General features: G+C 36.7%; 1 protein-coding gene across 1 annotated transcript; it reads right to left on the bottom strand.

Moving 5' to 3' along the window:
* Positions 1-22769: 22769 nt before the first annotated feature.
* LOC107737644 (3-hydroxyacyl-CoA dehydrogenase type-2-like) lies at positions 22770-27100 on the bottom strand. Its single transcript, XM_016549221.1, has 6 exons — positions 27024-27100; positions 26440-26604; positions 26139-26303; positions 25811-25939; positions 25199-25307; positions 22770-23725 (listed from the first exon to the last, which is right to left on the bottom strand). Exons 1-6 carry the CDS (start codon positions 27045-27047, stop codon positions 23535-23537), a joined length of 783 nt encoding a protein of 260 aa, XP_016404707.1. The 5' UTR covers positions 27048-27100; the 3' UTR covers positions 22770-23534.
* Between the last annotated feature and the right edge of the window lie 203 nt (positions 27101-27303).

Genomic DNA, 27303 nt, shown 5'->3' with positions numbered 1-27303 from the left:
ACACAGCGTCTCCCTGACATGGCTGCATTAACACTACTGCTGTTCCTGAAACCATGCCTTCTTTCTTTGCGTGCACATTTGTGCGGCATTATGCTAATATTTCCACATAGTGACGTAGACATGTGGGGGTGTGTTAGAATGAGCTGTTTTAGGTGGGCGTGGCTGACTCTTAACTTTTATAAAGAATATCTCTTTGGATTTGAGACTTTAGTCTTTGCAACTTTACAGATCTTCTTTATGCACCAAGAGCTTGTAACACTCCAAAGAGAAAGGAAAAATTGAAATCGCATCATTATGACCCCTTTAAGAAGGCTGAAACAATTTTAGGGAATGTTTCTTTCTTACAGCGTTTTTTAAAGATCTTATATACAGTAGTATCATGTTTCTAACTCATTTTTTATTTAGTTTTTGGAGTTTTTTATTGTGACGTGAAACTCAAGCTGTGTGCTATAGCTTGGGTTTAATATCACACAAAAGGCTTGTGTTTTTGGTTAAGGGTTGTGATCAACACGCTGTGTATGAGGTGTTTATGAGGAAATATGCTTTTCCGTACAGTAATTAGAAGAAAGTTGCAGCTATTTATACTGTGAATTTTGTGATGAAATGAAGTGTGATTGAATGACATTTCGAAAATCTTCAGTTTAATTAAAAAAATTGTATTAGAATGAACTAACTACCATTAAATATAAAAATATAAAGAATTTAAACTATGTACTGAAATCTCTGGACTTTTAAATTGCTAGAGAGATCTTGATGAAGCTTTATTCTGAGAGCTGCACTTGAGCAATTTTAGGAAGATAAATCCGGTGAGATAATACAGCATCAGCATCTCTCCTGATTCCCTTGTTACCCTCAATCTATGGGAGGTGTGTTTAGAGAGACAAAGCACCAGGATATAGTCGAGGGAATACAGGATCAGAATGTAATTCTTTGGGTAACACTGCAATAGAGACATTTCAGCAAAACCAGGGGACCATGTAAGACAAATCCCAGAAGCAAGAGTTTTGAGGAAACTAGAGCACTAGAGGCGTTTGAGGGAGAAAAAAGAAAACACAAAACAGAAATGTGCTTTAGTGCTGATAAAGCAGGATTTTCATAATGAGCTCCGTGAAACTTTTAAATATTTACTCCTTTTGGGGTGTGATTGATGTGGATTTTAACAAAAGGGAAATCAAAGGAAATGCGTATGTCAATACTTCCGCTGCTTGTGGGAGAATTGAATGTCAGTGTTATGAGAATATTTCTGTATGGAATGGAATTAGATTGAAACTCATTATCTCATGAGCACAAATCTCTCTCCTCTGATTCTTTCTAATGGCTGACAGTTACATTTCACAGTGAGCCTGCCAGATGCACTTCTAATACAGTCTGTCTCTCAGCCGATTCTCCCATCAGTGACTTCTCCTACCTGCCCTGAAGAGATTACTAATGACAGCAGAAAAAAACACAGCTTCTCTCTTCCCTCCAAACGTCCTTGCTGTGCATATGCTCAATTAGAGAGTATATTTTTAATGGTATGCCAGGGATTTGCATCGCATGTGCATTTGTATCTCGCCGGCCACGTCAACGTCATCCATCTGAATCTGGTCCTCTCAATAGATTCACTTTTTTATATTCATTAGGGAAGCCGGTGGACGACAGGTGAATTTAAATGGACAGTTTCGGTGTAGGAGTCTCTGATACGACATGATGAAAAGTCTGATTAAACATCTCATATCTGCACATCGTGTCTGACTGAGCGCGTTTGGGTCAAGAGGGCACAGTTTAATAATTTAACACGTTTTAATATCTTGTCTGAGAGAAACATGGCTCGTGGTTTTTCAGCCCCATATATTCACTCCGTCTGCTGAACTCGGTGACAAATGATAAATAGTAATTTATCCTGAAGTCGCTCTAGTTTATTCTATACTTTCTGCGGCGTAAAAATGCAGTGTTCATGAACTCGGGACCTCTGTCAAGCAGCATTATGAATGGCATAAAGCAGCTCTGAGAAGCGCTCACGCCGCATGACGTGTGAGACAAGATTCTTGTAACTGTGCGAGAACGTGGTGCAGTATGCAATGTGCAGGTGTTGTCGGCAGTGAGTTAACCGGATATGTGTGGGCAGGGCCGTCCTTAGGGGTGTGCAACTGGTGCGGTCGCACCGGGCCCCGCGGCGAAAGGACCGAGGGACACCCCCCCCCACCCCCGGAACGCAATCTCGAACGGATCGAGGAGGAACGCCCCAAAACCGAGGAGGGCCCCGCTCCCTACCTCGCAACGGGCCCCACGTCAGCTAAGGACGGCCCTGTGTGTGGGCACCGAGGAGCTGAAGGTGAGATGAAAAGCAAGATGTTCTTTTTATGAGCTCCAGGCATCTGGCACCTGCTCTGATCTCTCAAGGGAGGGATAGATGCCCTGTGGACCTCACACACACTTCCACACACTCATCCGACCACATTGCACATCTCACTGACAAGTGGTGTCTGAGAACGGATGAGAGGGACTTGATGTAAAGAGAGAGGAAGATGGAAGAGGCTTGGGGGGGAATGGGGACTTGAGGAGTAGTGATGCGCCAAGGGCAAGTATGTGATGGATGATGGAAGGGATGAGTTTTTGGAGTGATTGTCAATGGCCATTTTAGCCGGTACTGGCAACTGATAATCCTCAGAACCACGGACAGCGGCAGCCTCCGTTCAGCACCGTTGCTGAGTGGACAGCTCCCGCGTATACAACAGCTACTGTAGACCATCAGCTCTAATTGGTTGCGTCTCAATCGAGGAGAGATAGCAAGTGTGAGCACATGCTGTACGTTAATAAGCATTGCACTTTGTCCTTTGCTGGTGTTCCCACAGGCGATGAATAAGAATGTGGTTGCACAGAAGAAATAAAGCGCAATGAATCCTACACAATCGGGTCAATGACAAATAGGAGTGGCCACCATAAAGAAAAGAAAATATCATAGAAATGTACTCTTTGAATTCATTTTGTTTTTGTATGGTTTTGAAAAAAACATTTTCAAGAAAGGTAAAAATCTCATGTGGGGTAACCTTCAAATAAAAGTAATAATGTATTTTGTTTTTCTCTTTATTTGTGACTGTTCATATTAATGAAAATATTTTTATGTAATGTAAGAAATATTTTATACTCCATATTTTACATCCTGAACTAACTTTGTCATAAAAAGTTAAAATTATCTGATATTCTAAGAGATGTATTTGATTTCTTTTGCAGAGGTCCTCTCTATGATATCATTTCCTGTTTTATGTGTTTTTTCTGTAGCACTTTGACTTGTTTTTACATGAATTAATTTTTTTAATAAATACTAATAATCATTATCATAAATAACTATTAATTAATTATTAATTAGGCTTTTTTATTTTATAATATCAGGACAGTTGTATCACCCTGACATTTTTTTTACAATAAAAATAACGTCTTGGCTTTTCTAAAGAAATTTATATTTTTAATCAGCAAGGATGCATTAAATGAATCAAAAGTGACAGTAAATACATTTATAATGTTACAGAATATTTCTATTTCAAATGTTCTTTTTGATATTCTATTCATCAAAGAATCCTGAAAAAAATTGTATGGTTTGCACAAAAATATTAAGCTGCATTCAATAGTTGCAAATGTTTTTCAGCAATGATAATAATAAGAAATGTTGAGCATTAAAATTATTTCTGCAGAATCATGTGACACTGAGATTGGAGAAATAGCTGCTGAAAATTTAGCTTTGCCATCACAGGAATGAATTACTTTTTTAAATTTATTTAGAAACAGTTATTTTAATTTGTAATAATATTTCTCAATATTACTGCATTTTTGATCATATGAATAAAACACATTTTTAAACTATTTAAAAAATCCTACCGACTCCAAACATTTGTTCTGTAGATACATAAAAAGAAATGTTAATTCAGAAATGAGAACATGTTCATCATAGTAGAGGTGTGTTCAAGTAATTTTATGAATAAATAGATCCTGACAAAAAAAAAAGGCTCCACGTCATTTACCCAATCACAGGGTAAAGCGGTAGTATCTCACACCTGCTCCACCTCTGCTCCAATCATGCCTTAGAGCCCAAGTCTCATCCTGTCATGTTACCAGCTCATTATGGTTATGAGCTTTTCCAGCTCATATCACATCACACCACATTGCCTCATCCTTGCTATTGAGTCTCTCGATTGCTGTCATTTTTGACTGGCCCAGATAATGTGCTTTAATGGACGGTCCACAATGGATGCCCTTCTTTTAAAGCATTTGAATGCGCAGAGCACTTATTTGGGAATTAATGGACCTAGGTGCTCCATTTCCAGCTGAAAGACAGAAGCAGGCAGATGGAATGGAATATGACTGTAGAGGTTCTGTCCAGAATGCTGATGAACATCTCCAGAGAGAGCATCTGCTCCAGCTTCTGGCCTTCGCTCCACACTAATGAACCTTAAATCAGATGCCCTATCAGGCATTGTCCTGTGGGATATCACAATTCGTAGAAGGCATACTGTATGTTTATGAATAATTCTCTGTGTAATGTTATTCAGGTGCAGACTAAGAGTGAGTAGATAAGGACTTTTCTCATGTCACATTGAGGAGAGCTTTGAGAACGATGTTTGTTCCGCCATGTGGTGTCCTTTGAAGTTGACTCACAGTTTTGCCCTCTCGCTTGGACTCGCATCTAAATGGGTTTTGAGAAGCCTGTGAAAGTAAAAGTCACAAAGTGATTTGAGCGTGTAAGAGGTCTAAGTGACATTTTAAGATCACATGGAGTGGACAGGGACACTCTGACACTGTTTGGCATAGATGTTTTGATGATGTCATAAGATTGGAAGTGAAGCTTTTTCTGAGATTGAAGTGCAGTCTCTAGAGTCTTTGTTATTCACGCTAAGGGATTTTTGTTCAATAATATTAGAATGCACTCGGGAAAATGATTGTGTGCTGAAGTAAAAACAGCAGACAAGATTTGGTACTTTCTACAGTGAATATATTTGTTCAAGTGTAAACGTGAAAATATTGAACACGCTACATATGTACTCAATTCAAGTCTGTAGAAATGAAAACTGAAAAAAAATTTTTGTCAAGTTTAATGGTTTGTTTTGTGAAGCATTGAGCTTGTCTACTCAAAAAGTGAAGATCTGTGTGTAGGTAGGTGGGTGTCTTATTTCTTAAAGGGGTGCTATTATGCTTTTTCACTTTTTCAACTTTAGTTAGTCTGTAATGTTGCTGTTTGAGCATAAAAAAGATTTGCAAAGTTACAAAGCTCAAAGTCCACTTCAAAAGGAGATATTTTATTTAACAGAAATCACTTTTCAAAAACTACAACGAACAACTCGTTTGGACTACAACGCATATTTTCCAGGATTTGTGATATCACAAATATCGACGAATGGGACAAGATCTGGTTGAGCTGCACTAGAGAAGGCAACGAGTGTTATCATCACTATGTCGGAGACACGCTAGCTTTCCCAAAGCAGACGAACTTAGAGTGGTTACAATCATCCGGGTTTAAATCGAGCTCAAATTGATTTGATTTTGACGCAATATTTACACTGAAGCTCGCATGCGGCTATTGTAAGGGTCATGACATTTCCCGACCAGGCGCCGAGTGCTGCCAATCACAACACAATTCGTATTTCAGAAGGCGGGCCTTCATTTGATACAGGAACTATTCGAGCCGTTCATGCCAGACTGGGGAGAGAGGTGTTGTAATAATGTCAAATATGTGAAAAAGAATGTGTTTTTCGAACAACCTAGTATGAGAGCCTGTTCTAGTACACCCCCAAAACAAAATCAAGACTTTGTAAAAGAGCATAATAGGACCCCTTTAAACCTACTCTACCATTCAAAAGTTGTTTTAGTAAGAATTTTTTTGTTTTTTAAAAAAGGCTCTTATGCATTTATTTATTAAATGAAAAATTTTGATGCATTTATTTATTTATTTGATGAAAAATACAATTTAAAAGAATGGTTTTCTGTTTGAATATATTTAAAGTGTAATTTATTCCTGTGATGGCAAAGCTACATTTTCAGCGTCATTACTCCAGTCTTTAGTCAGTGTCACATGGTCCTTCAGAAATCATTCTAATATGCTGATTTGGTGTTGTTGTGCTGCTTAATATTTGTGTGGTAACTGATGAATTTTTCCCAGAATTCTTTGATGAAATATAACATTATAAATATCTTCACTGTCACTTATAATAAATTTAATGCATCCTTGCTGAATAAAAAACAACAACATTTTTCCTTTTTTAAAAAAAAAAAATCTTACTGACCTTTTAAATGGTACTGTATTTTAAGGTCATGTTGTATCAGTTTAAACAGCATGCATTCAGCTCTTCACATCACTGGGCGGCTTGAACAGTGATTTAAAGAAAATCTTATCTTGTACAGCAATTGAATGTTTGTATACTATATCTTTCTTTTAACTGCTATTTTAGGTTTGAAGTGCCATTACATCATAATGCAATTTACAGTGAAATCCATAAACCGTAAGGTTTTAGTTTGATTTATTTCATATTTTAAAATATTTTTAATTTTATTTAATTGTTATTGAAATATGCTCAGATTATGTGCAAAACTTGTTTTTACTTGAATTTTACTTGTCATTTTTTTCAGTTTGCATCTGAGGTACTTGCATTGCTTTAAAGGGGTCATATGATGCGATTTCAATTTTTCCTTTCTCTTTGGAGTGTTACAAGCTCTTGGTGCATAAAGAAGATCTGTAAAGTTGCAAAGACTAAAGTCTCAAATCCAAAGAGGCATTGGATAGCTGGCCAATCAGAGCACACCTCGTTTTTCAGACCGATGAGTTTTGTAAAAATCGACGCGTTTCAGAAAGGCGGGGCATAGAGGAGAAACAATAATGTACAGTATGTGGAAAATAATGTTTTTTGAACCTTAAACCGCATAAACACATTTCATTACACCAAATACACAAAATAATGTTCTTTTTAGCAACATCATATGACCCCTTTAAACTCAGCGGTGAGTGTTGTATCAACAGCTTTACCTTTTCAACACTGCATAAGCTCCCAGATACCTGATTAGTTCAGATACATCTCTTTCTGTGGCAGAGGCACAACGACATTCTAAGTGAAAATGTCAAGGTCACTGTGCTGCAGAATAAAGCTTCAGTCCGTTTCTTTCGCAAGACTTGTTGAAATGGCTGAGTTCTTTGCTTGGTGTCTGAGGCTTTCATTCCTGACACAAAGCACCTGGCTAGAGCAGATGACACACTTATTTCTCACATCGGCGAGGTTCTTTAATAACACAAGCGTGTAATGGCTGAGACCGTTTCGGTATTTGTTCACATTCAAGGCTCACTTTGGTGGACATGGCACAAATTACATCAGGGTGTTTGCATCTCATCACTGATCGAACTTGAACTATCCCTCGTTTTCCTAGTCTAAAACAGATGTATTGGTGTGATTGTGTCTTGTGGAATGAGGGGAGAAGGACATTGCGTGTATCAGCAGGGAAAGAGCAGAGGCACGCGGTGATGGACAGATCTCGCACTGGGCCTGTCAGTGGAACATGCCTGCAGGGACACGCAGATGTAGAAGAGCTCCACTCTCTTTTAGCACACACCAATTTGCCAAACTCCATTTTAGGGGGAGACAAGGTGTCATTCTCCTAACACGAACTATAGAGTGACAGATTAGACTGGAGAAGATAACTATTTTAGGAAGGCTTATTGCATCTGGAACATCAATGAAATGTCACCTGATGGCTTCCTGACACATACTTTAGTGGCCAAAAATTTAAAATAAGAATGAAGTATCTTATGCTCACCAAGGCTGCATCTATTTAGTTAAAAATACAGTAAAACAGTAATATTGTGAAAATGTATTACAATTTAAAATAACTATTTTCTGTTTTATTGTATTTAAAATATCTTTTAAATGAATTTTTAGCAGCCATTAATAATATGATCCTTCAGAAATCATTCTAATATGTTTATTTGGTGCTTAATTATTATTGGTGCTCAATTATTAATAATTACACAATTTTTCAGCATTCTTTGATTAATATAAAGTTCATTCAACATCATTTATTTGAATTGTTTGTAACAATATACATTTCTTTACTGTCACTTTCAATGGATCCTTGCTGAATAAAAGTAATAATATCTCTTTTTTGTAACTTACCCCATTTTTTTTAATAGTAGTGTATTATGGTTTCCATAAATTGATTTTCAACAAAAATTTAAAAATGTTTGTTGAGCACCTAATCAGCATATTAAAATGATTTCTGAAGGATCATGTGACACTGAAGACTGGAGTAATGATACTGAAAATTCAGCTTTGCACCACAGGAATAAATCATATTTTAAAAATCATATTAAAATAGAAAACAGTTTTCTGTTTTCTTCTTTTTCTTTTAAATTGCAATAATATTAAATTGCTTTTTTAATCAAATGAATGCAGGCTTGTTCATTATAAGTGACTTCTTTCAAAAACATTTTTTAAAAATCCAGTTATTCCAAACTTTTGGCCGCCAGTGTAAATCTGACCAAACTTCAAGAAAACAGTTTGACATCATGTGGCACTTGAATCAGGATCTAATGAGTATTTTCTGCTAGATCTTGTTTTCATAGTCTGAAATGTTTTTGATTTGGAGTGTCTCATATTTTAACCGAAAAGTGGAGTATTTACAAGAGAAGACGGGTCTAGTGTGCCGTTTTTTCACCTCGTGTTATGTTTTTCAGCTTACATTCCTTCTTCCCTTATGCGAGTTACACAAAATTGGTGGATATGAGCCCTGAAATTGCATTCTCTCCCTGTGATGAAAGGAGATTGCTTGCCTAGCATGCCAGTTGAGGAAAACCAGCATGCACGACAAACGCAGTTGCCAGGGGAACATTTTTCATCCTCAAATAGGGGTGCGAGAGTCAGGTTTATTACTTTTGGGAAACAGGGTCCTGCCTTTATCTTCATGAAAAGACTCATAATTATTGCCCTGTAAATTTACGGTGCATTGCTGCAGAAGGCAGAGCGCCGAGAGGCTGCCGTTCCATTTGCCTGTAATGCCCCGTTGATAGATACGTGCCATCATCATTCAGTTGAGAAGTCTGCAATTTTTCAGAGGAACTGTACAGCAGAGGTCTTTTGAGAGACGTTTCTCTCTTTTGTTCTTGGTGTGCGAGTGTGAGTGTGTGTTTGAGTAATGAGTGAGAGCAATTCAGCCTTCAAGTTCAAAGCGAGAGCTGTGTTACTTACTAGAGGTACACTGAAAGGTCCATTAAAGGTCCATGCATTATGCATTATTATCTATTTGGAGCCAATTTACTGGACTCTTTTCCCATTACAACCTATTAAACTCTGTTTTTTGGCTTTATGTTCAATTCTACTTCTGCCTGCAATAGTTAAACTACAACTATTAATGACTAGTCATTAATTATCCAAGTCTGCTACTACGTTATGAGTACATTTCCCACATTAAAATGGATGCAAATATTCTAAATCTGACTTTGCTTTTACCATGTGACTTTTAAAGTTATTTATACGTTAAAATACTTTATTTTATTTTAGCTTAATATGTACTGTCGTATATAAGGTATTCTTAGACTGATGCAATGTTGGGAAAACTATTTGAAAACATTACTGTTGATATTTAAATCATTTTCTTATTTTTTCAAGTCAAGTAACCTTTATTTATATAGTGCTTTACAGTATCCAATACAGATTGTTTCAAAGCATCTTGACGGTAATAACAGGATAATAATAACAGGAAAATAACAGAATCGATGATGCAAACTTCATTAAATCTGAGACAAATTCAAATTCTGCTGTAAAACAGCTCATAAAAGGCAATAGTTTCATTATTCAGCTCACATCAGCTCAGTGTTGATTCAGTTCGGTATAATAACTGTAATAACTATGATAACTAAACGTTTATCAATTCATTTCAGCTATAAGCAGCTCTACAAAAGACAAAATATCAATGTTTTCAGCTTAAGTCAGTTCAAATATATATTTATTTTAAAAAATTATTTCATTTTTTTATTTTTACTTCCACTTAATGACACTAATTGCACAGAAGTTGCATTTAGGGCCACTTTTATACATTATTTGCATTGACAGTGCCCTGTTAATTTTTTAAACAAGAATTCATACCTGAGAGAATGGGAAATGTGTTTACAGTAAATATAGTTGTAATGGATCTTATCAGGTAAGCAGACAGAATATAAATGTTTAAAATATGCAACTATAACCATAGCACTCTAACAGTACATGTGCTACATCAATAAATATTAACTCATGTCATGACCAGTTTCACAGGTCTTTGCGGAAGTAGCTGGAAGTAATGCCAGCATCTGTAGAGCTCTGTTCACACAGAGCTGAATTCAGCAGAATATTTGTTGCTTGAGCTGTTAAGTTGCTCCTGGCACTACAGCATCATTCCTGCGGATTCCCACTGGTAGCAACTTAACACCTCAAGTAACAAACATTTTTTACTGAGCAACTCCTGAGCTAAACTATGAGCTCCACATTCCACATTCTTGCTTGCAAGATTTCATTAGTGTCTTTATTGTAAATATGTTTCCTGTTCATTTATAGACACTGAGGGATGAGTGGGTAATCAGCAGCACAGCACATGTGGTACATAGTTTTTAGACTACAGTTCAAAAATTTGTGGTCGGTAATATATATATATATATAAGGGAATTAATATATTTATTTAGATGTAACAGTAAAGACATTTATAATGCTATAAATTATTTCAACTTCAATAAATGCTTCCATTCATCAAAGAATCCTGAAAAAATATGGTTTCCACAAAAATAGGCTATTAAATAGCACAACTATTTTCAACATTTATAATAAGAAATGTTTCTGGAGCAGCATATTAGAATGATTTCTAAAGGATCATGTGACAATGAAGACTGGAATAATGATGAATGTTGAAAATGTAGCTTTACATCACAGGAATAAATTATATTTTAAAATATAATCAAATAGAAACAGTTATTTAATTTGTAATACTATATCACAACATTACTGTTCCACGTTTTGTTCCATTTTTGGTTAAATAATGCAGCCTTGGTGAGCATAAGAGATTTTCAGAAACACTGAAAAATCTTACCAACCTCAAACTATTGAACTGTAGTTTATGTTGAATAATAGACTGAATATTCTTTTAAGTATCTTGCTAGAAGGCATAACGGTGAGCAGGATAGTGATTTCAGTAACTTTCCAGTTATTGGGTCATCTACTCTGAACCAAACCTGCAACCTCTGAAGTCATAGCCTACATCTTAAATGTCTGAAATATTAGATTGCAACACCATTTCCAAATTAGTTTTAGACTTTTAAACTATCTCTCTTTTTTGCCTTGAAGGACAATCACAGAAAATCAAAACAGCATAAAGCACATAGGAGGGTGACTTATGTATGGACATTTAATTGAACTTTGGTTCCAGCCACAGAAAACTGGAGTCTTTTGAAATAGATCGAGCCCTCCATGAGTGATACAGGTAAGATGCAGCTACCTCATGGCAGGAGTTTTCAAAGAATATTAACAAGAGCAAGATAATGACCTCTCCGAACTGTACTTTGTTTAAGACCATTACAATTACATTAGCGCTGAGTAGAAAAATGGGAGCCCTTTATCTTTAATTATCCCTTTAGTTGAGTGGATCATTCCACCAGCCAGATTGTTCAGGACTCAATTAGGATCTCGGCCAAGACATTAGCTGCAAATATGGACCTGCTTCACCCAGCGACCTGGGTTCATTATCTGATAACTGCATCCCAGTTCCTTTTTCGACGTTGTTTTACAAACCAAGGGCATGTTCTTCATCGTTCAGACGTCATTAAATTCACTTCTGTCCAGCTTCTAGAGAACCTGCCTTTCAAAGAGCGAGAGGACAGGCGTTCATTTCATAGTTCAGTGCTCAGTGAGGGGCGATGGCTCTCTGGATGCCTCTGTCTGTCTTCATTCAGTGTTATGTATTCAGAGCAGTCATGTAAACGTGGTATAATGTTCTATTCATACTCTTGAATACAGGATCACGTAGCCTCATCATCTCATAGCCAGCGCTGACACAACCCGCATGACATGCGCTGTTGGTCAGGTGAGTTATTCTCTTAAAGAGAGCGTCCATGAAGTCCATACATCGCATAATGAAGGAGAAGGGACTCGAAATGTCATCTGTCCAACTAAATAATTCACGTCACGGAGTACTGGTTGCAAATTCGACGTACAAACTTTTCCCTATATTGGCTACCTGTGATCCCATTAGAAACGATGCAACATTGAATGATAAATTAGGTCATTTCAGACGGTGTATGATTTCCAACAAGAAGAGCCAATTTGACAAAGAAGATAGGAGAGAGGAGAGCTAATCTGTTCCCTCTCCTCACAATGATTCATTCACTGAAGAACACTTGAAATGTGTAACAATCATCCTGTTTCCACAGAGCTGGCTGTACAGTTTTGTGTAATTGACTGAATAGTTTCGATTTCAGAAATAGGTTGCATGTAGAAGAACACCTGTTTTGCAATCATAATGTTTTGAGAGCTAATGCATATTAAAATTACAGAAGATCTCAATCTCTAGTTATCGCCCTCTATTTACTCTAACATACTGTATCGTATTGTTTTGGTTTTATTGTGACAGAGGAGATGCAAAAGCAGTACCTTGAATGATACTGATGTAATTCAAATAAAAACAAAGTTTATTATGTATAATGCATTATAAAGGGTTATGAAAGGGTATAATGTGTTGTTATTATTCATATAAATACATTATATTTTGTCGTAAATAATTATAACTGAATTTAAAATGCATAGTGCAATAATGAATTGAGAAGTGTTATAATATATTAACTGTGGTTACAATTATTCATGAGATTGTGCAATGCATTATAAGGTGCATTACAAGGCATAATTAATGCATTAAAACTACTTTTATGGTGCATTATACATAAAGGTTTTAAGTAAAGTGTTACCAAAACAAAGATTTGTAAAGGTAGAATCTCGATATATTTGGATTAGAAAAGTGCAAATATAGGCAACATTTGTTTATTACTAAACTGTCAATAATGTACAGTAAATGATACAGTAAGAATTGTAAAAAGAACTTGAGCAAATGTGTACAGTTACACCATTTACTATATAATACTGTAGTGCATGTACTAGTGTATTACTAGCTTACAAAATAGCAGAATTATGTTTGGTTTAACTATTTAGATATGTGATAATTTATGAACACACATAATAATCTACAGGTTCGCCAAATGGTTTGTTGATTAACCATTAAGATCATTTGGATTTATATGTGAACTTATGCATGTGGAAAGTTAATAATATGAATAATATGAATATGAGACATGCATGGATGAATCTCTCAAAATAAGATTATTAAGATGCATTTAGAAAAATTATGAATTGAGAGTTGAATTTGAAAAGTGAATAAAGTAAACGGATAAAGGAAGAATTTCAATTTCATGATTAATTTAAATGAAAATGTGTCTAGATAAACACTAGGGTGAAAAATTACTTTGTCATTTTGTGCAAATCAAATTAAAATATCCCTTATCTGCATTTTTTTTTTGTTGATAATTTAGGAGATTTTACTATGAGTAAATCTGACCTTTATTTGCTTGCTGTAAATAGTAACTCACCGTATTCTTCCAGCAGTTGTTTCAGGGCAGTTGAAGTGCGTCTACATGCATGTTCGAGTCTGTCACGTTAGCCCTAAGTATGCTGATGGCTGTTTTGAGGCTTACTGGCATGTCCTGTATCAGATTCATCTGACTCAGACTCTTTTGCATAATTGAGCTTCTGTTTGAATAGATTTCAATATATTAAAATTGATTGGACACACAAGTGTTATAAACTAGAGCAAAAGTGTTTTATATTCAGCTGCAGGTTTTCGTGCCGGTCTCTAAGGTGATTATCAATGCCATCCGATATTATTATGAGTTTTGTTTCAGTTGAGATGTGTGGAAAAGACGTGCGAACGCAGTTTGAGAGAAAAGGTGTGGCAGACAGATAGATGCATAGATAATTGAATGGATCTCTGAGGGCAATTCAGGTGCAAAAGCGAAAGCATATAAATATGCTGAACTGTGATTCAGGATCACCCCCTTCATCCCCAGATCAGTAACTAATTCATCAGCGATGTGTCTTTGATATGAATCATGTAGACGGGTTTGAAAAATGCCTGTGTAAACTACTTCAGTTACGACATTAGCCTATGCATAATTTACCCTGAACTTTGGGAAGGGGGGTTTTGGTATTCCAGAGAAGCGTTGTGTAACAGACCAGCCGTAATGCATTTAATAGCAACTCTTACAGCCTGAGTTTCTTGCTCTCGAGGGGAAGTTTGAGAGAACTGCACCCTGCTGAAGTGAATGGAAAGCGGCTGAGTTTGGCTCTCCTTTGGGCTCTACATGAAACTGCTTTGTTAATGAAGTCTCGCTGACTACATCTCAGACTATCACGATGCTTGCGTACTGTGGTAATGATGTCTTTGAAATACTAAGCAATTGGAGTTAGGCTGCTATGAATGGATGAAGACATGTTCATGCTCCATGGCACTGACTCGCAGCTGGAGATGAGTATTTGTAAGCTCTATGATTCGGCCAAAAGGGTGGAAAACTTCAGCAGTTGCTGAAATTAAAAATGCATTTCTTTTCATGCAAGTGAGCAATACACATTTATGCTGATACCTTCTCATTAACAAAGTTATGATTTTCAGTATTCATTTTCCAGATGCACACGGTAATTAAATGGACATGGTAATTATTTTGCAGGTGGAAAAGGATACAGATTTTGCATGCATAAAAGGCCTTGGGAGGTGTAAGAAATGTCCTATTAGAAAAGGTATACATGCATGTGTAATGATATTTATCTATTTAGCATGTTTAAAGTGCAACATATATGCATGCAACATATCCTGTAGCTCAAACAGTACACTGTGCTGCAATGTCAAGGTCACAGGATTGATTTCCAGGGAATGTGTGAACTGCATATCATGAATGCAGCGTAAGTCACTTTCGATAAAAGCGTCTTTCAAATCTATAAATGTAATCTAGTGGTTGTCTTATCAAAAGAGCATATATGTCCACCAGAGACGCTTTGTTATGTAAACCAGTGATGACCACTTTCAAAACACTGCTTTTTTAACACTTTATGAATCTTTTGTGTTCATAAACAAAAGTCATGATTTTAGCAAACTAGGCTGTTTTGAATCTTGATTTTGAAACTTTTGGAATTCTGATGGTTTGCTGCTAGAGGATGTTAATTTAGTGAATTCATGAACCAGTGTCTAATATATGGTTTTATCTGATCTTCGATCAGTTTTATAATGTATGTTCCGTTTTAATTACTTTTAGTAAACATGCATGTGGAATACAAAAAGGGAGGGTTCATTGTTTCTGATTGGAATTAGCTGCATGCATGGGTCCTAAATAAACACAAAAACAAGCACTACAAATTAATAAATAAACATACATTTAATATTTAATAGATTACATTTTTGTAGTTGGTGTATCTTTATTAACATAGGCCGTGTTCACGTTGCCTTTGCACCGTTTTGACCATTTTGCTCGCAATATTTTGTGTGCTTCGAAACAATGAATCATTTTGCAAAACAGTTGGTTCAGTTGATTCAGAGTTTCAAAAAGATTGGCTTCTCATCACTAATGTAAATGTACATTTCACTGCTTTTTCAGGGTTTTACGGGAGCAACCTTTTTTTCAAGAAGCTGTGTCAAGTTAAATGTTCAACTTTTAAAAACACGACTCGAGCCCCTGCGTTCTTTTCCATTTCGCTGTGTTGGGTTGTATTTGCACTTTTAAATGCAACAGCACGTTCTGTTATTTGTCTAGTGCAGGGGTAGGCAAATTCGGTCCTAGAGAGCCGCAGTCCTGCAGAGTTCAGCTCCAACCCTGAAAAAAAAACCTCACCTGCCTATAGCCTTAGTAATCCTGAAGACATTGATTAGCTTGTTCAGGTGTGTATGATTAGGGTTGGAGCTGAACTCTGCAGGACTGCGGCTCTCTAGGACCGAACTTGCCTACCCCATGTCTAGTGTAACTGAGATTTTAAAAGATTGCAAAAACTCTACAGCACCACTAAATAGAATCTTTCGACAAAAAAAAAAAAATCAAATAGGTCAGTGAATATTCACTTGTCTTCCATTGGTTGAGCAAAGAGATAGTCCCGCCTCCAACCTCATGCCAATATTGCCCTACAGCTGGATTCAAACAAAGCAATGCTTTGATAGCCATAGCATTTACAGACTCTATATTAAGCTGGGATATGAGAAAATAATTTAAAATCCACCAAAATGTTATGCTTTACTTTTAAACATTTTGTATGTCATGACAGATCTATGCTTCTGAGTTGATGGTTCAATCTCTCTCCTTAGGGTAGAGCAGACAGACATGCCTCACTATGTCTCATAATTGTTTCTCTCTGTGTCTGTTTTTTTCTTTCTATCTCTCTCTTTTGCCCACTTTCTCTCAAACCCAACAGTGAATTGCATCTGAAGCTGGCATCTCTCTCCCAGTGGACCTGTCACCGTTGTGGCTGCCTGTCCACCGTGTTAAAGTCAGCATGAAACGGAAATTGCAGTCGTCTTTTCTTCCCTATATTGATGTATATCCGAGTGAAACAGCTTCTCATATGAGGAGACATGTTGGGCGGGACTTGTTTTGTCCATTGGGAACGGATTGGTTGGATCATTGTCAAGTGCTAATTGCTGCAATCTCATGTGAGTGGCAGGATGCTGGAGGAGAGGGATTATTGTCCCGTCGTCATGCCGGTGCACACGTCATTAGAGACGAGATGTGTGAGGGGGAGGGGAAGTTAATGTTTTTGATTAAAGATTATAAGGGCATATGAATTAAATACACAGATAAATCATTTATAATGAACACTGCAGCATACCATAAAAAATGATGCACGCAGATAAATCACTTAAAATAAACACTGCAGTACTCAATAAAAAAAGAAGGATGTAAAATGATAAGGCATTTAAAATAAACACTGCAATATTTCACAAAAAAAATTACATACACAAATAAATAATTTATAGTAATCACTGCAATATTCAATAAAAATAAAGATGTGCATGAATAAATAATTTATAATAAACACTGCAATAGTTGTTTATTTTGATTTCATGGTGACTTTAATAGAGATTTGAGCCTCACACAGATCAGGTATAAAAATAATGATGTACATGGATAAATCATTTGTAATAAACACTGAAATATTCCATAAAAATATAAATTGTTGATTCTGATTTCATGGTGACTTTTAAGGAATAGTTCAACCAAAAAATAAGAAATGTACTTACTCTCAGGCCATCCAAGATGTAGATGAGTTGTTTCTTCATTTGAACAGTTTTGAAGAAATGTAGCATTAAATGTAGCATTAAATTGCTCACCAATGGATCCTCTGCAGTGAATGGGTGCCGTCACAATAACCCACAAGCGATCCACAAGACTCCAATCAATTAATGTCTTGTGAAGTGAAAAGCACGTTTGTAAGAAACCAATCCATCATGAAGACGTTTTTAACTTCAGACTGTGGCTTCTGGGTCCATAATCCATAATGACGCTTCCTCCAGTGAAAAAATCCATTCTCTTACTTCAAAATCCACTGACATATAACTGTTTTGAACTGGAGCAATGTTATGGATAAATGACTAGTATTTTAGCCGAAAGCAACAGTTTAAAAGTGAAAAACGTCTTAATGATGGACTCTCATTCTGACGGCACCCATTCACTGCAGAGGATCCATTGGTGAGCAAGTGATGTAATGCTAAATATCTCCAAATCGGAAGAGACAAACTCATCTGCATCTTGGATGGCCTGAGGGTGAGTATGTTTTCAATAAATATTCATCTTTGGGTGAACTATTCCTTTGATAGAGATTTGAGCCTCACACAGATCAGATAAGAACCTCCAAATGAGAAAATAAGAAGTCAAATCAATTTATTTACTATGTTATTACTCGGTTCGAAATGCTTTTGTAATTGCGGTGACCTGATAACACGATTTCTATGATTTCCCACACATTGCCATGTCTCAAAGTAGGTTGTAAAGAAATTACACCCACCACGGCACCGTTGTGATGGCGATCCCTTTAGAGATCATTCCGCCGTGTTCAGGAGATGCGTGCTTCAGTGCAAAGCTTTTTCCGCGGCGGTATTGTGAGGATGTCAGTGTCTGACCCTCATGAGAGGCAGTTACTGTGTTCTGATTAAATCGGATAACCTCTATCAGCTTTATGGTCATGCTACAATGAAGCGCTGGATGAGGTCAGAAGTCAGTGTGTGTTGCTAAAGGAGCGCTGGATCTTCATCACGCTCTCAAAGCTATGATTACAGGCTGTTTCAAAGGCCATCCAGAAAACGCTATATACTCACTAGCCTCTCAGGAACACAACTGGCTCTTAATGGTGCACTGAATGCCCAGTAAATATAAAAAGAATCCCGTTGCTGGCAACATATATATAACAGAGTGGTATTAAAGTCACCGGAGGTGATTCTTTATGTGGCCCGTGTATGTTTGTTATCCTGCAAGCTACAAGCACTCTAATCGACATCCAAGCCGTACAGAACATGTGTGTGTCGGAACAGACATGAATAATAGCTTTATTTGAGTATACGCTTGTAAAGACCGAATGTTGTGGGAATATCTGTTCTGCCGTGGCTAGTTGGAGGCCTGCTGTGTTGATTTGTTTTCTCTAGCATCGGCAGCATTAGTGGATTCCCTCCTCTGTCTCGAATCCTCAAGTGGGCACAAATACTCATACAGATACAGGATTACCGTCCCTCAGCACAAAGACTGCTACTGTAGCCTGCGCTCAACAGATAAAACCAACACAATGCCTCTAATAGGTCCCAGAAAGACACCGTATCCAATGTTTCAGACAAATGTATTTGTTTTCATGAAGGATAAGATGTAAATGAGCAGTGTCAGGCTGGGTTACGGTATTGTCGGATGTGAAAGGTATTGTAAATGTGGGATTGAGTGATAATGCTCATGTTCAAACCAGCCAATGGTCCTACACATCTGAGATCTTTGGGACTCTTTAGATTTAATGACTGGTAATCATGCTTTCGCTGTTTCTATAGTGGGTGCAGTCGTCCCTTGAAGATTTCTGGGGTGTTTTTCTTGAGTTTCCCAAAGTTTGTTTGTTTTTCTTGCTTTTGGAGGAGGGATCCTGTTATCCTAAGCGTTCTCACGGCAGTATTCTCTGGAGATTAAGGATTGAACGTCTCAGTGGGACATCGCTATGCCGTTTAATTACAAACACCCAATTCTGAAAGCTGTTTCTGTTCATGTGCTTTCTAATGACTCTCCAAGTATGATTCTTCTGTCACATTTTTTATGATGCTAAAAATAAGCTTACGTTTCTTCATGCAGTATGTATTCATTATAATGCCATATAGAAGTTTTTTCTCACAAAGACAGCATTTATTTGCTCTAAAATACCGTAAAAACAGTAGTATTGTAAAATATCACCATTAATGATAACTGTTTTCTATTGTAATATATTTTAAAATGTTTTTAGTTTCACATGATGCTTCAGAAATCATTCTAATCATTAGCTGGTCAAGAAACATTTTCTTATTATCGATGTTAAAACAGTTGTGCTGCTTAATATTTTTATGGAACCGGTGATGCTTTTTTTCAAGGTGTTTTTTAACCTCTCAACTGTCACCCGTATGAGTTTACTTCACTATATATTACAAATGAGTCCTAATCTAATCATGACAAACTATATATCGTTGGAAAGGTCTAAGACTCCTAAATATATATTTTACCACTGTTTTTTTTTTGTTTGTTACAAATTATGTAGGAACAGTAATAGAAAAAGATTTCTACACCATAACAGGAGTTCTGACCTTTGTCACAAAAAGTCTTATATATAAATTAAAACCTCAAAATTCGTCATGTGAAAACCATTTCAAAATCAGACATTGCATTAACATGGAAATTAGTACTTCAAAATCATATTACAAAATGTATTTGTTCATGAATTAAAACAATTAATTAAAACAAGTTTGGATTTTATGCAGTATATATTCATTATAATGCCATATAGAAGTTTTTTCTCACAAAGACAGCATTTATTTGCTCTGAAATACCGTAAAAACAGTAATATTGTAAAATATCACCATTAATGATAACTGTTTTCTATTGTAATATATTTTATGATGTTCAAAAATAGGGGTGACAGTTAAAGGGTTAAATTAAAATACAAATATTTTTAACATCATGAACATAAATGTAATTACTGTCACTTTCGATCAATTTAATGATTCATTGCTGAATGAAAGTGTTAATTTCTTTGAAAATAAAATCTTACTGACTAAACTTTTGAGCAGTAGTGTTAATATATTGCATGAAGAAAATGAAGCTTATTTTTAGGATCATTATGATATCATTGAGTTCATTTCCCTCCAAATTCCAATTAACATAATGCAAAAACTCTCATTCCCAGTATTATGTTCTCATATACTGTCATGTGGAAATAACAAAGAAGTATCATTTAAATTCCAAAATTGTAATAATCAGTTACACTTGTGTGTGTATTTTTCTGAAAGCATTATGGTAATAGAAGAGAAAATTTGATGTATTGTCACTACAAAAAAATAAATAAATAAAAATTCCCGCTGACCTTTAAATCGGCTTCATTAAATCAAACGTTTTTTTCCCCTTGTTTTCTGAGGGTTACCCATCTGCACACAATATCAGTAATAAACTGCTGATATCTCACTGATATATCTGAAGACGTGCATATGCATGTTTATTTTTTATTGAAGAAAATAGGTCGGTCTGGCTGATCCAGATAAATGACAACCAGCTCAAATTCTTGCCTCCTTATTTCTACATCTGTCCTCCTCTTCAACAGAGTCTCAGCCTATATCCCTTGTTTTTTCTTTAGACTACTTCAAGGAGCACACAGCAGGCTAGACATGAATTCTTGGGGATCTACACTGATAAAATCAACATGAAGCACTGTCTTTTCTATATCTTGAGGGATTTCCGAGACCGCTTGTTATCCAAATGATGCATGTTCATGCTGTCGATGCACGTGTTTTTAAACGCCGATCAGGTTGTCGCATGCTTGTGCCGTCTGCCCGCTAGAGGTTCAGCATAAAGCGGTCTTGTGTTCTGATTACACCCAAACTCTCATATTTACACACTCCGGGGGGGATTGAATTGTCCCGAGCACATTAATAATGCATATTGATGAATCGGTCTGTTAGTGTGCTCTGGAGTTGCTTTGGGAACAAGCACCAGGACGTCTCTTTCCTACACCCCTCAGTCTTTAACCTTGTCTTCACACAGCCTCTGTTTGTCCTCTGCTGAAGCCACAGCTCCATTGTTAATAGTGAAAGTAATTTTCCTGACAGTGCAGAGATCTATGGGATGACAGCAAGTGTCCATCAAAGCTGTCCTAACTCACGGCCCCCTGATAGATGCATGACATGATGGAGCAGACGTTGGGCAACACATTAGAGTGAAGTGAGACAACACAGTGACACTCAATAACCATCAGCCATGATTCAAACCACTCGCCTCAACCTGATGTTTGATCTAACATCTGTTTCACTGCACACTCCACAAATGTATGTTTGACCCATTCCATGTGGTTTGAAATGTCAGCTACTCAGAGTGTGCAGTAAATAGTAGATAAAATTGAAAAACATAAGAAATAATAATAATAATAATAAAACATAGTAATAATATGGTAAATTGGCTGTCAGGAAACATGAATCATCCTTGCATATTTCAGAACCAAATGGTAACTGTGAGAATTGTTAACCTCTGAAGTGTAATCGTGTTAACATGGCCTGTGTAGATTTTAGGGTGGACTGAAATAAATGAAACTGAGATTACAGTGGAACTGCCACCCTGTGCACAGAAATCAATCTGTGTGTGTGTGTCTAAAGCAGATTTACAAACATCAATCTGGGCTTACTTTAATTATGCACAATCTGTTCAGTAAAGGATTTAGCAGGACTTTTGTGCACAGCTGCCAATATTTTCCAGTTTTACTTTTTTTGGCTGGTGATGAGTCTTACATGCTGTTTAAGTAGTTGTATATTTAAGCCATGATTTAATACTTTAAAAAGCCACAAATATCTACAGATATAATTCTTTATCTGAAAGATATACATAATTTTTTCTAACTTATCTAAAATAGCATTTACAAGTCTTTTTAATCCTGTTGCAATAAAGATCTTTGACCTTGTCAGTCAGCATAAATCACATGCAAGTTGTACAAGCTTCCTGTCCTGATTGTCAAAATAAGCTCAATTCTGCCCTCTGTTGGTCTAGTTCTTCACGCTGACACAAAATGCTTGTAATTTATCTTTAAAAAAAAGAGATGTAAATGCAAATAAATCATTCTCCATTTAGAAGAGGGTCACTTTACAGCAAAGGAAAAAGAGAAGAATTTATAGAGCAGTGATTCTTTTTTTAGAGCAGTAAAACTTTTCTGTAGTCAGTTTGTGTAGGCCTAATATCTTTTTTACTTGAATGCTACTGTTAAATTTTCTGTAGCTGGAAAAAAGTAAAATTATATTGTATTTTACAATTTGTTTGTAGTTTGTTGTTTTGTTCAGTTATTCAACTGAAATAACTATATTGAGATATGTTGTTATTGTGAAATAAAATGACTTGCAAGGATGGAAAATTGTCTTAAAAAAAGGCTCATACAAAATAAATATACAAAAATTTTGACAAGTGAAAATTTTCACCATCAGAGTCTTACAAAGCAAATGAGAGCAAAAATAACTTTTATTTGGCTTTATCTTTTTAGCTAACTTGTGTTGCACATAGTTCTATACACAAGCATAACACTCACACTGGCAACAATTCACATTTTAAATTGCAAGAAGTAATGTTTTTAAAAAAAACTTTACATTTCACATTCTGTCATTTATTATTGTTTTGGTAAATTTTCCAGATAACTTAGTCTGGTATTGTATCGAAGTCATAATTTGTGACAACACTTAATAGCAGTAGATTTCATTTGAATTGTATGAATATTTCAAATTTGAATCATTTTAAGTCATGCCGAGGCCCCCTAGTGGGTCCCAGACACCTGGTTGAGAACCACTGATATAATAGTGATATAATAGTCAGTATAGTGGCAAATCCAAAACATTTCATATTGATCATCTTTCCTGAAGCTGTATTTAGTTCACTGCAGTGATCCATGAGCACCGCATAACTCATCCTGTTATGTTTTACATATTTTATTTTACACAAAAAGATACGTGGATACCAGAGACATTGTTTGCATGACTCCTGTACAACTTTATGATTGTATAAATGCATTTACTACGGAGACACATCAGTCATTAGTACCTCAGAGGCACAGAAGTGCAGTCAGTATATAAATACAAGACAGACTCTACAAGATTTCCACCCATGGGAGTGGTAGCACTTCCTCTCAGATACAAAGTATCTTAACTTTATACTGAAAATGCTTAGTAAGTTTAGTTCTTCAGTCACAGACCAGTTTTGGATATTTCAACTGGAGTTTCTCCGCTCTGTTTTCTTTTTTCTTTCAGGGTTGCATGCGGATGGCTCCGTCCAAGCGAATCACCTCGCCGTTGATCATGGGGTTTTCTGCTATTGCAGTCACAAGGTGTGCAAACTCAGCTGGATCTCCCAGACGTGACGGGAAGGGCACCTGTCTGGCCAGGAAGCTTTGCACTTTCTCAGGTAATCCTGCTAGAAGTGGGGTGGAGAACAGACCTGTAGGGAAAGAAAATGGTATGGAGGATATAACTGAAAAGGTCTCAAAAAAAGGAAAAATACTGAATTAACTGTGTTCAAACTATAGGGAAGTAGAGATGTACCCTGAAAATCGATAAAAATGTGTGACAATTCAAGTTGGTTGAGATGTTAAACGAATCGCGATACAATTCAGGGTGTGGTTTTATATGAATGTGTCTCTGTTGGCAACTGACTACCTTCAGAAAAAGTTTAGAACGTATTTTATTTTCATCTTGCCTCTGTATAATGTGTATTGAAGTAGTGTTTATAAGCACAGCGCTGCTTTGTTTACAGTAGTAACCAAGGAAATGCTGTATCGCTGCTGTTCCATAAGCGCCACCTGCTGTCAGAGAGTGAATTTGCGTTCTCATTCAGTCTGTCTGCTTTTATGTGGTTTTATGTAGCATAATTTCATAAAAGAGTTAAAGAGTTCGATTCTCATGCTAAACATGGCCAAAGTGTCAAAAAACGATTTGAACATATGACGGAGTAATTCTGTGTCAAATACACTCCTCCTGGGTTCGTATAAGTTTCGGAAAGTGTTTTTTTGAGCATGGCCCTTCATGACGACATGAAGGGCGGATTTCCTTGTATGGGCATTTCTCCTGTAAGAGCGCACGGTGACCGGAGCGAGAGTGAGAGCGAGCGGATGGATGTGAGGGAAAGATTACCTTGTTCAACTTCCCAAAGAACCCAGCGTTACGTGAACAGTGGATGCAGTTTGTTTTTCCAGGGCATCGATGGAGTTTCGCAAGTGTTTATTTGTTCCCGTCATTTCGGTGACAAATATTTTATAAACAAGGCCCAGTCTGGTGCTGGATTTGCACATTGTTTGATACTGAAAATGGAGCGGTCCCAGGGATAAAAGATCCCGGTCATGATTCAGAACTGGAGAGGTAATTCACTGCATCAAATTTCTGCGTTTTGTTGGCAATTGGTGCGCAAGTTCTCGTGACTCTTTAGCTCCGCCCACGGCGCGCCTCCAGGAGCTCAGCTGTTTTCGGAGAGAATCGTAAAGCTGTATCTTTCTTTTATAAATATGATAAAACTAAAGACTCTTTGGAGATATGAAGGATGCAATACTATTCTATATGTACTCAAGATTAACATGAGATTGGGCAAAGCTGTGTGTTATGTCCCCTTTAAAAAAATTCCAAGCCAGGAAAGAGCACATGCAAAGCCTTAGTTTAAGTTTTTATATGAATGATTTATTTTATTTGTATTATTTATTTATTTATTTGATTTGGGATTTTTTTTTTATTTCAATTTATTTTTGTTATTGGACAAAAGATATTTCAATTTCACAAAGAAATGTGCAAAAAATAAAATGTGAGAAAATCTGAGTGAATCGTTATATCCCTATCAAACAATGAATTTTCATAGAGCAATGATGAGACACAATGAAAAGCTCATTCTGTTTAGAAACAAAATATGCATCTCAGGGACACTGACCTGGGGCAATGGTGACCACACGGATCCCCATTGGTGCAAGGTCTCGAGCAATAGGAAGCGTCATACCCACAATCCCACCTTTAGATGCAGAGTACGCAGCTTGACCCACCTTAAAAAGACAACAAAACACATTACAAAACCTGCAGTGATGCAGTGTCATAAATCTGTAAGGTTAAAGTACACTACTGTTAAAAAGTTTGGGGTAAGAGTTGTCTTATTCACACCAAGGTTTTTTCTTTGATAAAAAAATACAGTAAAAACAGTAATTTTGGGAAATATTATTACAATTTAAAATAACTAATTTCTATTTTAATATTTTAAAATGTAATTTATTCCTATGAAAGCAGAATTTTCAGCATCATTACTCCAGTCTGCAGTGTCACATGATCCTTCAGAAATCATTCTAATATGCTGCTTGTGAAACATTTATTATTATTATCAGTGAAAAGAAAGTTCATTGAACAGCATTTATTTGTAATAGAAATCTTCTGTAACATCATAAATGCCTTTACTGATCAACTTAATGCAGCCTCAGTAAAAGTATTTCTTAAAATAAATAAAAGACATCTTACAGACCCTAAACTTTTGAACGTTAGTGTATAGCTGATATACCTGTCCATCATAAGCAGCAACACTGGCTGTGTTGATGATACAGCCTCTGTGTCCATCCGCATCAGGCTCATTCTTTCCCATCTCCCCTACAGCCAGTCTGATCACATTAAAAGTCCCAGCGATGTTCACCTTTAACAGATCAAATTCAAAAAAACATTATAATATATGCAATAGCATGGCATTACCTGTCTTCAGATTTCACTGATCTCAATGGATGCTTTAGAGAAATAATAGCGATAAACTTTACAGTGAAAAAAAGACATCATTTGTAGAAATATGAACCAGTGTCATGAGGTTCAGGCAGCACTGTAAATACAGTGAGGCTTACAGTGATAACACGAGTGAAGTCCTCCAGACTGTGAGGAAGGTCCTTCTTAAAGTTGTATGTTTTCACAGCCACAGCTATCCCAGCACAGTTCACCGCCAAGTCAACTTTGCCAAACTTCTCCTTGGCCAAATCCACAGCCGATCTCACATCTGACTCCGACATGACCTGAATTAAAAAACAAAAACCCAATCAGAAAAAACAAACAAAGAGTTCATATTTTCAAATCAAGCACTGCTCCCTAAAAGAGCAAGAAGAGAAAGTGGAAAATATCAAAAGGTCATTAACAATAAGTGTCACTCACATCAGTAGGTGCAAATGCACAATGGTCTCCGAGAGCAGCGGCCACCTTGTGTCCATCTGAGCTGGGCAGGTCCAGGATCACAGCGCTGGCCCCCTGACTGATGAGCCGCTCCACAGTGGCTCTGCCCAAACCAGAGGCCCCTCCTGTCACCAGACCTACCATACCCTGCCACACAGTCAGTAAGGTCACACTGGAACACAGCCTGCATGGAGCTTGGTCATGTTTCATTATACAACAACCACAATTCAGTCATGGCTCAACTGTAATATGCTGCAAAACAATGAGGTTTAAGCCTACAGCACCGGAATTTAAGAATAATGTAATAAGCAAGAGTAAAGCTGGTTAATCGCCATTGTTTCTAATGTTTACATATCTATCAATCACTCTCATAACTGCACAGAAGTTCCCCTGAAGTAGTTAGCACTGCGGCTACAGCTTCAAAATATAGTGAGAAGTGGAATACAACCACACAACGACGTGCAGACTAAAGCGAGCTGCAAAGCAATCTTGAAATATTGAACTTCAGGACAGATTACTTTTTTGAGCCAGTACATTTCTATTCATTCATTCAATTTCCCGCTCACCTTGACACTTCTGATGTTCGCCATATTCACACGTTATAGCTGCTTGGGTACCAGTGGTGACGTCACCGCGCGTAAGCGCTCTGCAGCCCAATCAGAAATACGGGCAAGACAACGCCCTTTAAGCCGATTGGCTACAGTTAATTTGATTGACAACGTCATAGGAAGTCGCACGCCAGTCGGTGATCATTCAGAATGAGCAGTGACAAAGAGAAAGGAAAAAATGAAATCGCATCATATGACCCCTTTAATATATTGCTCCGCTAAAGGTCTCAAACCATTT

Source organism: Sinocyclocheilus rhinocerous, unplaced genomic scaffold, assembly GCF_001515625.1.
Source record: "Sinocyclocheilus rhinocerous isolate Xijiao unplaced genomic scaffold, SAMN03320098_v1.1 scaffold72, whole genome shotgun sequence".
In the NCBI taxonomy this organism is placed as follows: domain Eukaryota; kingdom Metazoa; phylum Chordata; class Actinopteri; order Cypriniformes; family Cyprinidae; genus Sinocyclocheilus; species Sinocyclocheilus rhinocerous.
This window is presented reverse-complemented; position numbering and strand designations above follow the sequence as displayed.

What these genes read in the sequence shown, in the direction of transcription:
- LOC107737644 (XM_016549221.1), bottom strand. Translation starts at nt 27,047, where the DNA reads ATGGCGAACATCAGAAGTGTCAAG. An exon ending in CGAACATCAGAAGTGTCAAG is followed by an intron (nt 26,605 to 27,023) that starts GTGAGCGGGAAA and finishes ACTGTGTGGCAG; the next exon opens with GGTATGGTAGGTCTGGTGAC. An exon ending in ACTTCACTCGTGTTATCACT is followed by an intron (nt 25,940 to 26,138) that starts GTAAGCCTCACT and finishes GATCTGTTAAAG; the next exon opens with GTGAACATCGCTGGGACTTT.